This window comes from Micropterus dolomieu, linkage group LG03, assembly GCF_021292245.1.
Source record: "Micropterus dolomieu isolate WLL.071019.BEF.003 ecotype Adirondacks linkage group LG03, ASM2129224v1, whole genome shotgun sequence".
Taxonomy (NCBI): Eukaryota; Metazoa; Chordata; class Actinopteri; order Centrarchiformes; family Centrarchidae; genus Micropterus; species Micropterus dolomieu.
Window position 1 is genome coordinate 8293015 of NC_060152.1, and position 15929 is coordinate 8308943.

At 40.5% G+C, this 15929-nt stretch overlaps 1 protein-coding gene across 1 annotated transcript in view; it reads right to left on the reverse strand.

Moving 5' to 3' along the window:
• Positions 1-15929, reverse strand: part of gabbr1a (gamma-aminobutyric acid (GABA) B receptor, 1a) — a 107123-nt gene that overhangs the window by 73348 nt on the left and 17846 nt on the right. Inside the window, exons 7-11 of the mRNA XM_046044020.1 lie at positions 8165-8299; positions 2845-3015; positions 2049-2150; positions 1693-1758; positions 1284-1475 (exon numbers count right to left, since the gene is read on the reverse strand). Of these exons, the coding sequence (XP_045899976.1) occupies positions 1284-1475; positions 1693-1758; positions 2049-2150; positions 2845-3015; positions 8165-8299 (666 nt within the window). The remainder of the gene's footprint in view (positions 1-1283; positions 1476-1692; positions 1759-2048; positions 2151-2844; positions 3016-8164; positions 8300-15929) is intronic.

Genomic DNA, 15929 nt, shown 5'->3' on the forward strand with positions numbered 1-15929 from the left:
TCCACCGTAGACCAGCAGAGTCAGAGAAGGTCGAACAATGTGAGAAATGGAGAGAGGAAGAGACAGTTTAAGAGGATTAGAGAAGGTGAACAGAAGAGAGCAATGGGCAAAAGAGAAGCAGAGAACGACTGGTACTGAGAAGCTCCTAAGAAGAGTGTGACAGTATTACACATCAGCGGTTTATGAAACATAATATTGATTCAGGTCATACGCAGTTCATTGAAGCTATGACATTATTAGTGAGTCTTTTGTCTTTCCTGAAAAAAAAAAGATTTGTCCATTTTACATGGATGGTAGAAAACGTTTGTTAGGGAAGAAGAGCTGAATAGTTTGAAAAGAGTAGCGTTAACCATGATTGATAAAAAGACAAAAAACTCAAACTACACTACCGGTACATTCTTTTAACTGACTAACCAGTGATCACTGGAAAATGCAATGCAGGAACACCACAGAAATTATTTTAGGAAAAAGTCTAGGTCATTGTCATTGAACAAGACTAAAACTGCTAACATCATCATTCTAATATGCTCATAATGACAATGACAACATTGTCATTATGAGCATATTAGAATGATACAAACACAAAAACATTTTATTCAGTTTTGATCAAAACTGATTTTAAAAGTACAAAATAAAGCTGCAAACAATATTTAGTTGGGGGGGTGTTAATTAGAGAGACTCTAGTACATAATCAGTGTCACGTTCGCACTTTCTCCCAATTTTTCTTTTCATCTTTTGGTGCAAAATACAGGTGATTATTTGGCGCAAACCAAAATGTTCCTCTTGTATCTGAATATTTTTCCATTGAAATGTGGGTTGTATGTACTGCACTTCATGATGGACTTACAGGTGTTTCTGCAATATTTTTTTCCCTTTTATTACTTCTCAAAACATAATTATTCTGATTTACGTTTGCGTTCTGTATTGATTTATCCTCAGTTTTTTTATGTTGTATTTGGTCTTTGGGACATGCATCCATTCATCCATCGTCAACCTCTTATCCTGCGTACAGGGGGTCTTTGGGACATATAATTAAAAATTATTATAAGCTCATTAAACACTTGCATTGGAAGTATTTTGCACTGTGATGTATTCTTCCCGAGACGTTTTACTCACTTTACTCTCTAATGTTACTTATTAACTGTCAATTACAGGACACATCAGCGGTTGTTTCAAGCTGTTGATGTTGCAATTCCTTGTTTCTGATTAACATCAAAGCTGACTTAATTATCTTTAATATAATTATTACAGTGGGAGAAACATAGTGTTTTGTGTGTTCCCACCATGTTGGAGACGCCGCGGACAGTCTCAGGATTCAGCATGACAATCTCGGTTGTTACATGTCCCTCCACGGCCTCTGTCATGTTCTCCACTGTACAGTTGATAGCTGGGTCTTTGATTTTGAACCAGTTGTCAGCGTACCATCCTATCAGGAACCATACATACTTCTTCCCATAGAGCTTCTCCTTGAACACCTGCAGCAGGGAGGGAGGGAGGCAGATATGGAAGGTGGTTGAAGGGAGGGAGAGAATGATAAATAAGCATGAGGAGAATTATTCCCAGAGATGTGTTGAATGTGTTGTACCACTGCCAAACAAGGAAATTCAACCAGCTCATTACAGAGCTCAATTTCTGCTAATAGCCATTCAGGTTCAGCCTATTGGGATCAATTGAGCGGGAAATGGTACTAACCTCACAAAACACCTTCCTGGCTTCAGTCTCATAAAAGAGCCCCACAATGATCCTTGCATCCTGGCGCTGCGTCAAAACATGAAAACAAAACAATACATTGCTTAGTTATATCAGCAGCAACAATATAACTTCACTATAGCACAGCTTGATGTGGCAGCGCAGCGTGCCAAAGTTCCTGCTGCTTTGCAGGACGGCACGTACTGCTGTTCAGGAGTTGCTAATTAGCATGGCGCATTAATTTCCTCTATCAAATCGCCTCTATGCTAATGGTATCATGTGCAGCTGTGAGCCGGAGAAGGAAGGAAAGGAGGAGAGAGAGACGACCAGCAGCTGAGTTGAATTTTTAATCAAAGCACCTTGAGGTTCTTGACAGCGACAGCCGGGTCGGTGAGGAAACTCTGGCGAACGCTGATCTCGATGCCTGCCTCCTTCGTCCTCTGCTCCAGATCGTCCAGAGTCTGCAAGATGAAAGGGAGGGACAGAAGGAGACAGACAGGGAGAGGGGGGAGAGAGGAGGAGGTCAGAGAGGCAGCTGAACAAAGAGGGACAGAGAGTGTGTGAGGTTGAGATTATAGAGAAAGACAAAAGAAAAGCAACCAAGTCCAAAGAGACATAAAAAAACGAATAAAGAAAATCTGAAGTGCATATGAGAAACGTCAAGAGTGGGATGGACAGTGTGGGGATGTATGATAAACAAAAAAGGCAGCATGCGAGAGAATAGATTTTTAGAGAGAGAGGAGTGGAAAGAAGAAAAGAAGAATGGGAGATGGGAGAGGAAAGAATGTGAGAGCGGGACCATTAACCTCCATTACAGGAACCAATCCAAGTGTCATGGTATCGACCGCCGTGCTTGGGAGAGATGTATTGCTTGATCAATATTTCTCACAACCAATACTCAACAAATTACTTCAAAAATCCTCCATCAATCGCCAGCAGGGATTTCTTGAAGGAGTAGAACACAACAGCTCCCATAAACAAACACACAGAGGCCGGCAGGCAATCCAGCAAACCACACTTTACCAAAAGTGATGGGGCCAAAGTAAGGACATGGAGAAAGTGATAAAAGTGTGTGAGATAAAAGAAAAGGGAGAGTTGGTGATAAAACGATGGTGTAAAATTGGAGGAGAGATGAAGAAGATTAAAAGTACTGACTGAGGTGAAGACTTCGGTGGTCTGCTGGATGGTGGCAATGCGGGTCCACTTCCACTTCTGGAAGAGCTGCACCCTGGTGGGGTTGTGAAGGGTGGCCGACGGGTGCGTGCGGAAGAAGGTGGGAAAGCGCTGGCGATTTGACAGGGCTGGCGAGCTGGAGCCATAGGACAGCTGGGAAACATAAGAGAGAAAAAGAGAAAAATAGGAGGAAAACAGTGACTAAAGCAGGAAGGAATAAAGGATATAGAAGTTTAGGGGGGAAGGAAATACAGAAACAGAGAAAAATATACTTCTGAAGGTCCTTCAAGGCATCAGTAGTAAACAGACTTCAATCAAAATGTATCGTAATCAGGACTCTCTTGTTCTTCCCCTGTACACAGTGTTCTTTGATGGTGACTGGTTCAAACAGCAAACAACACAGAGAAAAGCCAGCAAAAAGACAGAGAACCAGAGAAACAATCTTTGTTGCCATTTTCTCATTTTCATCCACACCCCCTCCCTCCCTAGCTCCTTGTAGCTTCCCTCCGGCTTATCAGGTATGCCGATAAACTCTGTAATTTCAACAAAAACACAAAACACTGCATGCAGGATTTTCCATGCAGACATTGCCATGAAATTGTGATGACATATTCTACAATTACAAACAGAACAAATACAAAAACATTAACTAATTATTGCTGTTGCAAATAGTAGCCCCCGTGATCATCTGCTTCTTTCACTTGGACCCACATAATTTTAATTCTCAGGCACAATTCCCAAAGAGGCAGACTGCTAAGATGTATGTCCAAATCAGCAGGGAAGACGGATGGTGGAAAATGCCAGCAGAAACAGGGAGAACACTGTTCCTCTAACAATTACTTTCAGTGACAACTGACGAAAAAATCCTCCTTTAAAATGAGGAACCTGGCGTTTAGGGAACCATTACCGATAGAGACAGCCTATCCTGTTCCACAGCCCTCATCTCAGACCCATTACCTATACAATTCTGGGATGTTCACCACTGGGAGTGAGAGGGAGCTTGATGATAGATGTCAAATGTCATGTACAATGTGGGCTCCGCACAATAACAAATCCCTGTGGGAAAAGGCAGGTAGACGAAGGCATCAAAACGAAAGAAGGGAAACAAAAAGGGACAGCTGATCCGGGCGTAGTAGTGAAAGATCTGGAGAAACCAGATGCAGCTTTAGTGGATCACGCATGATCAATAATAAATGTGATAGGTGTTCATAACATCCATGAGCACATGCAGACATGCGGCGGGGGTCAAATGACAGGCTAAGGCTAGCTATATTCTATATTATTTTATTTACCTCATCACACGGAATGAACAAAACTAAAAATGAATTCATCCTACTAATAAGTATTGCCTGTGTAGACAAGCCTTATAGCTTATTCCTGCGCCTGTGCTCAACTATAACAGTTCTGCACAAAGAGATGTGGACTCAGAAGCAGAGAAGTTGAAAGCAATCAATCATTTACCTGGTAAGAGTTCATGGCAGAGTTTGGCAACTGGTAATCAGTCACCAAGGGTAAACTAAGTAGGCATGGGGAAGGCAAAGCTTGGAAAGAGCTATTGTCAGGGCCGCTAAATGTCAGCATAACATGCTCATGATTACAATGCTAATATGCTGATGTTTAGCAGTTAATAATTACCAGGTTCACCATCTTAGTCTAGCATGTTCTCATGCTAACATTTGCTAATTAGAAATAATGGGAATGACATTAGCTTTATAAATATTTGGACATAAACCAAAGTATTGGATTAATTGAAATGAAGCTCAGTGTAAGTTCAACCAGGAAGACGATCTTTATGCTTCATTCATTCAGTTGCTGCCACAATCATCACAGCCAATCACGTAGTCACTATCAAACCTTAAAATCCGTTCTGCTGCTTTCAGCTGTCATTTTAGTAAAAAAATTGCTGCGGACCTCCTGCCCCCTATTCACCTCCAGCTCATCAGAACCAGGTCCAGTTCAAGCTCAGCAGAAGTCTTCTCCCTATCACATCCATCACCAGTGTCTAAACTCCATCGGAGGGATTTTCAACACCTCTACAGCTTCACCACCCACTTGAAATACCATGTCATTAGAATGGGGTCTTATCACCAAAGACTTTTTACATTTCTCATATTCATTGTAGAAATGACAAATGATGAAGAAATTATTCATCATTCACTCAGAGGAAGTCTTTCCTGATTGAAAGTTTGACCTGATGCTGGCACTAGATTAAGTCTGGGGATCACCATGGTCATTAGGATACGTTGTCTGGGAACCATGAATATATGTACAAAATCTTGTGCCGATCCATCTATTGCATGTCAAGCTATTTAACTGTATGGGTGAAAACTTTCACCTGCTAGTGGTGCAAGAGGAAAAGTCAGGAGATTGCCACAGCGTGACTAAAAATAACAGTTGTAAAATTCTGTAATAACTTATTTTTCCAACTGTGTCCTGGTTAATCTAGATAATCCATATAATACTAGCTTCTAGTGAACTATAGTTACAGTTCACCACTTTATTTGAGTGTCAGTATTTTGAGTGAGAAATGTATGGTCTATATAGTACCCTCAAAATTGACACAACGGAATGAAAACAAGTAGTGCCATCACATTGTGAGAATAAGTGAGTGACACTGATATGCTTAAAATCCCACAATGCAATGTGTTGTAAGTCCTGCTGTAGTAGTTTGACTAGGAGCTGGGGACATAAATTCGTAAAAGTCCAAAATTTCAGTAATAGAAATAGAGTAAATTGTTGTTTATTCTATAGGGAGTAATTTCAGACACACATGTCTTTTGACATGTTCATGTTACATAACAAATGTAACTCCAGTAAACTCAATTTTAAGCAGAGGCCGAAGAAAAAACCAAAATGGCAAGACACCACTAGAGAAAAAAAAACACATTGTATAGTCTGTCCAATCTGTTTTTTGCAAGGGTTTCATTAGCTACATGCCCGGTAGAATGTAATAATTTATGTCAAATTATGAAAATCAAACTAGGAGCTGCAAGCTATCCCCATGGTAACACTACTATAAACCTTTACAAGACAATAAAACAGTGACAAAACTAAAACTGAGCAAAAAGCTGCTGTGGCAGAAATAGACCAATGTAGCAGCACTCTGCAACAGACGGGCAAAGTTCCACATCGAAGCTTCCCAAAAACCACAAACAATATCTCTTGATTCTCAGTTCGTCAGTTCTCCCGAAGCAGTAGTACATCAATGCCGTCTGTGGCTTACAGTGCTTTTAGAAAGGAAGATGGGGGATCAAATTAACACTGTGCCAAGAAGAGCCAATTGTGAGCCCCTCCTTGATCAGCGTCCAGAAATGGAGGTTGCATTTGCTCCCCGGCACTCTGATGAGGCTGTTTGACATGTGAGGAGGCTCCTGCAGGCAGGCAGCATACAGAAATAATTGAGTGTGGCGGTTACGAGGGTGTGCCAGTGGTGGCGTGTAGTAAAGAGAGACAGATCTCTTTGTGTGTGGGGAGAATCGACTGCTGGAGTTGAGGAAGCGAGGTGGAAATGAAGAGTGGGAGAGAAAGACGGCAGAGATGGAAAGGAGGAAGGAAGGAAGGAAGGAAGGAAAGAAAAAGGGGCTGAAATAGAGCAGACCAGCTCCAGGCAGTGACAGCAGACAGAGAAAAGAGGAAGGCAAAGAGTCAAAAAGTGGAAAAGAGTTTTTAATGATGAGGAAAGAAAGGGTGACAAAGAGAGAAAGACCAGAAATGAGAAAGCGGGGCTTATGCCAACCACTAGAACTGATTGTTCTCGATGACTAATCTCTGGATGAAACTTCAATTATACGACGAAGCTAATAAGCAGAGCACTGTGAGTGACAGAGAGGCAGATCAAGAGATGACAGAGAATGAGATAAACAAAATAAATCAACTGATGAAGGCGTAAAAAGCTGAAATATTTTCGAAAAATAACAGCAGCATAAGACAGCATCAGACAGCATCTTGCTGATTTAGAGATCTGGGATGTGTTTGTACTTATCAATGTATTATCATGCAGTATGTGAGGTCAAACAATATGTTTTGTCCTGCACGTAGTGTCGCTGTCAATACAGTCTTGTGAAACTGCCTTGTATAGTGTCATTACTTATTAAAAGTGCTGCATGAAATATTTGAAAATCAATAAACAACTACAGCATTGATTTTGGGCACAAAGTACAAAACATCATCATTTAGATTAATGTCAGCTTCCAACTGCATCTAAAGTACATTTTATATTGTTTGCCTGCACAAAATACTGTATGATCAAGTCAAGCTGTAGCAGCAAAACCCCTGTGAGTGTATTAAATTAAGTGTGCATTTTATTGCTTACGGCTTAAACATTTTATTTGTAAAAGATGAATGTGTGTCTAATAGTGTTGCTTCAAGATTGTTAAATACATTTAACCAAGTCAGATTCAAAATTGTCAGATGTGCTTTTGGTGAGTTTGTTCGCTCTGTTTTATCTCATTTCAGCTAGTCTGGTAATCTTATTTGACTTAAATGATCAGTTTACCCAAATTACAAAAATATTGTATTTGTATGTTCTCATTTAACCCTAGTGGTGTCTAGCACTGCAGATATTTCATGTGTTCAGGTTTTAAGATCTTTATAAATGGAATGACAGTGTGCTCTGTGGTTTTTCCAGAAGAAGAGACACACTGGAAAGAGATGTTGAATTTCTAAATGTCATTTCTCAATGCTGTGAATCCTGAAAACTAAATTCAGTTTACCTCCATTGTTTTGGGGTAGCGGCAGATAGAAATCTCAAAAGATGAACCCACAAAACCAAAACTATCTGCATAACTGGATACTACCAAAGTTAAGTAAAAATCAGGGTGAACTGATCCTTTAAGATGATCACTTGCTTTTCAAGCAGTACAGTTGGGTTTACACAGGGGTACGCCCAAGACCACCCTAGTTAGTTAGCTATAGGTTATATTTGTATACGTTTTTGATAATTGATAATCTGCTGAATTAGCTATTAGGAGTTCATATTTGCAATGTACCTATGGAGGTAAACACAATAAGCACTGGATTATTTTTATAGTTGACTCTGAAGAACATTTAAAAATTCTAAGATTTCTAAGCTGATTTATAGATGTTTATTCGCAATGTAGATTAGAGATGAAATAAAATGATGTCCTCAGGAAGTGTAAGCCAAGCTGAATCTAAAAGTACAATGTATGTGTATCAAGTCTGTGTATTCGGATTTGACTGAATTATGAAGCAAATTGTGGCTCACGTCTCTCAAGACCTCTGGGTTAAAGTGACTGGAGATTGAAAAAAAAATACTTGGGGACAAACAGTAAAATACACTCACCACTATTAGGTTCCACATGCGAGCAGCTTCGGCCACCAACGTGGACACGCCGCTGCAGCCGGGCATCAGGACAATCTTGATGGGCTCGGTGTACAGAAGGTCATACAGTAACTTGGTGGCTTCCCCTGGGTCACACTGAAAGGACAAAATGATAAAGTGTTTAATGGATGGACAGATGAACAGATGGATGGGTGGCTAGATAATAAGGAAGAATGAGAAATTAATCGAGGTGAGAGAGAAAAGGGGGGGAGGGAAGAAAATGGAAAGGATAGGGGTGAGTGAGACAGATGGAATGAGAACAGAGGGTGAGGAAAAGAAACAAATAAGCAACGAAGTGCAGGAGATGGACGTGACTGTAAACAGAAACAGAAAGAAGAAAATAGAAAAGAACTGATAAAGGAAAGTGAAATGACATAGAAGTGGAAGGGAGCAGCACAAAGGCCAATGCAAATGTGAAGCGAAAGGACAAGTAGGAGAAAGAAAAGGACGAGGAAAGGAAAATGGAAAGAACAAAACAGACGGGGTCAAGATGAAGTAAAGGATAATAGCACAAAAGCAACAGGGAGCAGCAAAAAAGCAGATGCAAATGTGAATAGAAAAGACACGCTGGGAGAAGAAAATAAAAAATTATCCCCAGAAGAGTTCACGTCCAAACACAGCCAGAATGTATCATCAAAAACCAACACGCTGTCCACAGATCAAGACATAAAAACAGAAAGACAGGCAGAAACCAAACAAAAGTGAGCCTGACGAGCAAAACAGCAGCCATCACAAGTCATTACAACCCCCCAATAAAGTCATTTACAGCATGTCTAGGTGGCGAAAGTGTGGCTGGAATGATCTATCGCTGCTCTGTCAGCCAGATTACCGGCAGGCCGTCACCACCGCACTGCTCATCAGAGTCACAGATAAACTGGCCTGACACATGTAATGAGTCAGCATGGAAGAGGAGATACGGCTCACAAAAACATACACACACATGCTCATTTAAAAAAAAAAACTACACTACAGATGAGTGTCACAAACAATCGCACAGCGGCCGATGATGTTGATGACCAATATGGCTCCTAATTAGGGTGTTCATCTCAACGGCTGATTTGTCTCTTTGAGGCAGTCCTGTGATTTTTCTGAGGAGGTACTCACCACTCAATTGCTGGGCTTCTTATTGATTGATGTGTTTTCCATTAACTCAAGAATGGGTGGAATTATAGAGGTGTCATGCCATCACAGGAAAAATCAGGATGTTACATGCACTAGATAATTTATTCTGAACCCCATTAAAGTAGAACCCCAACTGTTGACTTCCCCACATAAAAGTGTCTACATGGTTTTCTTCATTGGTCCAAAGCATGTAAGAAATTCTATCACTTATATTTTTGACTCTTATTCAGCCATATAAAGATCTTTAGGACATGTTTATTTAAACTGCGCATGTCATCATGGAGATCACTGTAGACTGCAGAAAACTACAAGGTCATTGCATCTGTAATGTCTCCTGCATAGGCACCAATTCGGTGGGTAATCAGGAGCTCGGGCAATTGTGAGCACCCACAGGGAAGGAATACTGTGATGTGACCATATCAGGAGAAAAAGGCATAGCAGAGTTTTAATTGAGCTGAACCTGCATCCATTCCTTTATTAATCTTTGTTGGTGACCTGACAGTCCACTTTAAATTTGATCCCTTAGGGATTTCTTATAGTACAGTTCTAAAGTATTTGTGGACAGCTTGCATCTGACTAATTCGCTCCATGGCCCTACAAGCGTACAATACCTTTCAAACCAAAAACCAGTAACCGGTGGAACCAGTATAACCCATCCTGTTTATTGGCTTACTACTCTAGTCATTGATTAGAGCTACATTTGGCCTACAGGGTTAAGCCTGGTTGGAGTTAAGGTGAAGCAACAGTCAAGCAGTGGAACAAAAACAATCGGGATTCTGGGGTTTTGACTGAGTCTGATTATTGTGTGAGTCCAGCATCTAGTAGTGATCAGTGGAACTGTATCTTAAGTGCTATTCTACGTTTTACAATCAAATATTCACTCTTGATATGTTTAAAGGTGGCTGTTAAAAGATGGCAGTTTACTCCTTCACCAAAAATTGTGACTTTGGTCAGCTTGATTTAATGGTGGCCTTTATAATATTTTGTCTTTCCAAGGTCAAGAATGAATCTCCACTCTACATTTGATTAAAGGGACACACGATATGACGATATCTATCGTTTGACGATAGAAAAACCTCTAGAAAAACGTTCTAATGTTCTATATCAGGATATGTATCTTTATTGGGATATGAAATAACATGTATCAGGATCTGAATTTTTTGCCATATCCCACAGTCCTAGTAGTAAGTATTCAATTTGGTCAGCTGGATAGTGCAAAATTGCGCTGGATTACGAGGCAGGAGAAGTTTGAGAAGTTTCGATGAATAAACCACTGACCCTTGGGACAATAGCTCCAAGCAGAACATTCATGGACTATCAGTACCATAGCAAGTTACATGATCATGAGCATGTCATGTACATATCAATAAATTACAGTCTCTTTTTGGTCACTGTGTTCATTTCAAACAAGAATGCCTTTTACTATAAAAAAAACCCTACAATATGCAATGCATAGCAGAATATACAAATGAATATATATTAGCTCTGTACCTTCAAAGCTGTCTGGCAGTCCAACAGTGTAATAAATCTTTACAAAAAGCTGGCTTTTATGTCTTTGAACTCAATGACCACCTACAAAACAAATCTGTAAGGGAATCCCATTAGTCGTTGACATCAAGTCTATCTCCATGCACTGCTGACCATTTTCAATTCACTGTGTTAATAGCATTAATATTGACTGGGAATGCAGCGCCACAATATTTATGTCACTTAGGAATAGCAGGTCTGAGAGGCTGCAGATTTTTCTTACAATCAATCACACACAACACAAGCGGATCTTATGGATCACTTCCTCCTCTCTGGTGATCCTGGGAAAAATCAGCCGCTGTAGAGTTCAGCTGGATTCAAACCTGCAGCCTGTTGAGCTTCCACACAACACAGTTGCCTATTCCTCATAAAACGATTAGCTGTGTTATCTTCGTATGAGGGGGATGCAGACTGATAAACAGACCTTTTTAAATACTGTCTTTCCGGAAGGTTGTTTGTGTTCTCTGTCACTGTGGCTGTGGGCTGGGTGCATGCTGACAAGAAGGTTGTTAGCTTTCTGGTGTTAACAGTTTTTAACCATACCCTGATGAGTGGTAATTCATTGCCTATGCTGATTATCTTTGAATCACACAATCAATCTATCATTACCACCAAACATCACAGCTTTTAATAACAGCTTGATTAATACATTATGCGCTGCTTATAACATGTAGAAATTAGAATTTTTAAAAAAGGGCAGATTCTGACCTTGAGATGGTTATTTAATGCTAGGGTATGCAAGGTTGGAGAAACTAGACACAGCTAAATATTTAAAGTATTCAACTGAAAAAAATCCCTTTAGGCCTCACTCCAAAGCCACTCCCCCAAAACGCATGTGCCTGGAGTGCACAAAGTGCACACAGGTAGGTAGGCAGGGCAGTAGACAGGAACATAGGCAAGTCATTAATTTCATTCAGACCAGATAAAGCTGTTCTTATTACAGTCCTATGTCAGCCACAGATGCCGTATTTTTTCGTTTTTGTGCCAGAGCATTTGATTTATTGATTGTTGAGTATTTCAACAAACATGACAAAAAACAGACATAGAACAAATTGCAAGTATTTTCACCAAGACAAAATGTTATCCCTTGACTTGTTCGGTCAGTGTTATTTTCTACAGATAATTTTGCCATTAGACAGAAATATTTTAGAATGTTTTATATATTTTGATTAATGTTTTTCTAAGATTTAATATAGTCACAGAAGCAGCTTGGCGCAGAGGTTCAATTAAAAAAAATAGTATTATAGGTAAGTGCATGCATTACTGAGAAAAACTGTTTTATTGATTGGTTAAGTAACGCCAAATCCAATCACTAGTGGACAAACACCCACAAAAAGCTTTAAAATCCCTCCTGTATAAGTCTCCATTAGATGTTTGAATGTAATGGCTAACATTTTCTTTAATTTGTAAGATTACGGAACAGGCTGCCCAAATAAAGACCTAGGCTGTGCCCGAAATCCCCACTAATTCAATACTCCCTACCCCCTATGAGCTCACTCGCATTATTAAAACAACACTTTCCCATTATTTCGGCGCTGTTAATCAGTTTTTTCTATCAGCACGATGCATGATGGTATATAGGGCTTGGTTAGTGACCATCGGTTGTACACTGCTTTTCAAAATGCATTCTGGGATACATTGAGTGGACTATATAGAGCATAATAATTCTCACTATACATTCGGACAGCACTACAAAAGGGCGAGCAGTGGGTGATTTCGGACACAGCCTTAAATATTGCAATTAAACCCTTTTATCGTTTATGTCAGAGCAACAAGAAGAGCAAAAGCAACAGCTTAAAATTGGTTTTGGTGTTTCAAGGAATCAATTAGGTTGTTACAATTACTTACAGGCTGTTATGTTATACAGTGTTAATGAAGAGGTTCTATTCTTGAACACAATTGCAAAACCGTATGAGATGCCATAGTTAGCATTCCTTTTAATCAGTCATGTGTTTCTATGAGGATAATAAATTAAACCTTTGGTTTAACAGTAACAACATGGGAACACGGTGCATTAAGAGGTGAAAAAGCACAGTCAGATAGTTTAATTGGGTTATAATCATTGCAAATCACTAGCAGATAAACATCCCTTAAAAAGCTTAAATGTGCCTTAATCATCCCGTATAAAATAAGGGTGTTTCAGAATTCTAAATGTGCGCTAAATGTGGAACATTATGCTAAAACAAAGACTTTTTTTGCCATTAATACCATCCATTGCAGCTCGGAGCAAAAGCAACAACTGAACTTGAACTTGACTTTGTCTTTCAACGAGCAGTTGTTTTACCCCTTACAGTTACTTATGCCATGTTCCCACCTTAACCTAAAAATGAAAAGGTTAATAGGCTGTTAAGGTATATAATGAAGGTGGTCTATTCTTGAACACCACTGCAAAACAGCTTCAGACTCTATAGTTGAACCTTTCAGTCATTCATGTTTCAACATGCGTAAGAAATTAAACCTTTGGTAACAAAATGGGAACACGGTGCAGTAAGAGGTGAAAAAGCACACAGTCTCCGTTATGAAAAATATTAAAAGAAAATAGGGGTGTTGGCAGGTGTGCAATAAAGGCTGAGGAATCTGTGCTATTCTTAGAGGTCTGTCTTCTATAACCCCCTGGGGTCATCAGTATTTCCACTTTCATTTCTAGCCCTCCTCGGCTCATGAGAGTGCCTGGGTTGATGGCCCCCGATGCCATTCATGTTCACGGACACACACACACACACACACACACACACATACAGATTAGTGCAAGTGTGTGTACACAGTCATAAAAATACATACAGCTACACATACATGACATTGTACCACCACTTCTGTCACTGTCGTCGGTGCTGAAATTCCCTGAGCCAACATCAGTGTTGATGGTAACACGCCTACGTAGCCTTTTCAATCAGTCAAACCCAGCATGAGAGAACTTTCTGAAAGCAAGTGAAGGTTCCTTGGGCTGGGAAGAACGGGAGAAGACACTGACTCCTCATAATACACTCTAATTACACTCCAGATTGAATGATATAAAAAGTGTGAGGAGGGGATAAGATAAGGGCCTGGGGGACAGCCTATGTATTGAATCTCAAAGCACGCTCAGCTACATCTCCTAATTTCCTCATAATTACATCTGGCACCCCACTCCGGTCTCATATGCCAATGGACATGCATGAGGAACCAGTGACGAATACTGGTTATGCCACAGTGGATGAGGAATTGTGGCACGGCTGCCAATTAAAGTAAAGGGCGGAAGTGAGGAAAGCACCTTGTTTCGCCACTTCTCTGTATCTCCACTGTCTCACTCCATCACTGTTAATAATTGATCAAAGTTTGCAGTCTCGGCTTTGATATATCCATGGCAACGGCCTGCGCGGAGAGTGTGTGTCTGCACATACTGTGTGAGTGTGTGTGCGCGTCTGTTCGTGTGTAGATCTCAGAAGGCTGTAAATAGTCTGATGCTGTCGCCAGAATAGCCATAGAAACAAGCCGTTCTGCTACCACAGGGTATCTGCATCCATTAAAAGGACAGGCTGGGATTAAGTGTTGAGCTTCATGAATATTGTATGATGTTGAACAAGCTGAGGACATAGCTTGATACTCCCGACTCTATGGTCACAAACTGGTGTGTGTGTGTGTGTGTGTGTGTGTGTATGAGCGTGTGTTTGTGTGTGTGTTTGTGTGTGTTTAGGCACCTGTTTGCCAACTTGCATGCATATCTTGTATTCAATGCTGCTGTTTGACTTTAAAGACGCACTAAAAGTTCGTCATCATAATAAATTCAGGTCAATAGAGTCAGCTGTATAATCACGCTACTCAAGCCTGGATCTTAAGACGCAAGCAAACAAAGGGCCGGTTACGCCCTTGTCTTAATCTCACAGCTAAACAAAGAGAAGGTGGAGATTTGTTCTCTGACCAAACAAGATTGAGTAGTAATAACTGGATGTAAAAATGATCGCTAATTAATGTCTTTTCTTATGTTTGCTTTTCTCTCCCTCTCAAAGGGTAAGAGCCTCATTACTATTCCAGCCAGGTGAAGAACGCTTGAAATCAGGAGGTAAGAAAACCACATTCCAAACACACTGTACCCAGAGCAGGAGCAATAGCATTCCCCCTTCACTTAATTCAAGGAATTAGCCAGCGTCACTCAGACAATGTTATACCAGCCTCCTTGAGCTGCTCTATTCAAAGGATCTGCATCTATTTCTCGAGCCGGAGGCGCAAGCGACTCCTGAAGCACGAGGAGTGATTTTTTCCAATCCCTATGAAATCTGTTCATGCAACAGCTTCAGCTTTATGTTTATGGCTGCTACATCTGCAGCTGCCTGCTTCACTACAATTGTAATCATAGGATGCACAGACATACATTTACATCTGTTAAGCATTTGATTGCAAAGAACAAGGTTTATGAATAACAGAATGTGAATAAGCATGCACTGTACTATCGTCTCTGCATACATCCAGCATATGAATTTGCACACATATTTTCACAGAGCTGAAGCCTTATTTGTTTCTGTGGTTTGCTTCAAGAGTAACTGTGTTGCCATGCCAACTCTCCCTCTCTCTCACACACAGGCATGCGGGCACACACACACACACACACACACACACACACACACACACACACTTACTCACTCTCTCTCCCTGCTATTCTGTTTAACAGGATTCCAATGCAGAGCCTTGTACACCAATCAGAATAAAGCTTGAAGCAAATTTCTAACCAGTCCCAGTGCACTTAACTGTTTGGGTCCCCGGCCACTCTGCAGGCATCTGTCTTGCAGCATGATTGATAATAACCATCAGAAGAAGAGGCAGTGGGGATATCCAGTAATTGTTTTCATGTGTCTCCACTCATCCCATTGTTGGGAAAAATGGTTCCTTTTGGGTAAAAACTGTCAGAGTAACAATTGGGACGTGCAGCAACAAGGCGCAAATAGAACAGTTTTTTTTTACAAAGATAAATAATGTGTTTTTTGATTAAAGTCTATGTCAGTGTAGGGGGTGGTAAACTGGGGCAGCGGGGGGAATGAAACCAGTCAGGGGGCGGATATTGGACTTCTAGTGGTTGATAATGCTGACATTTTAAAATACCGCC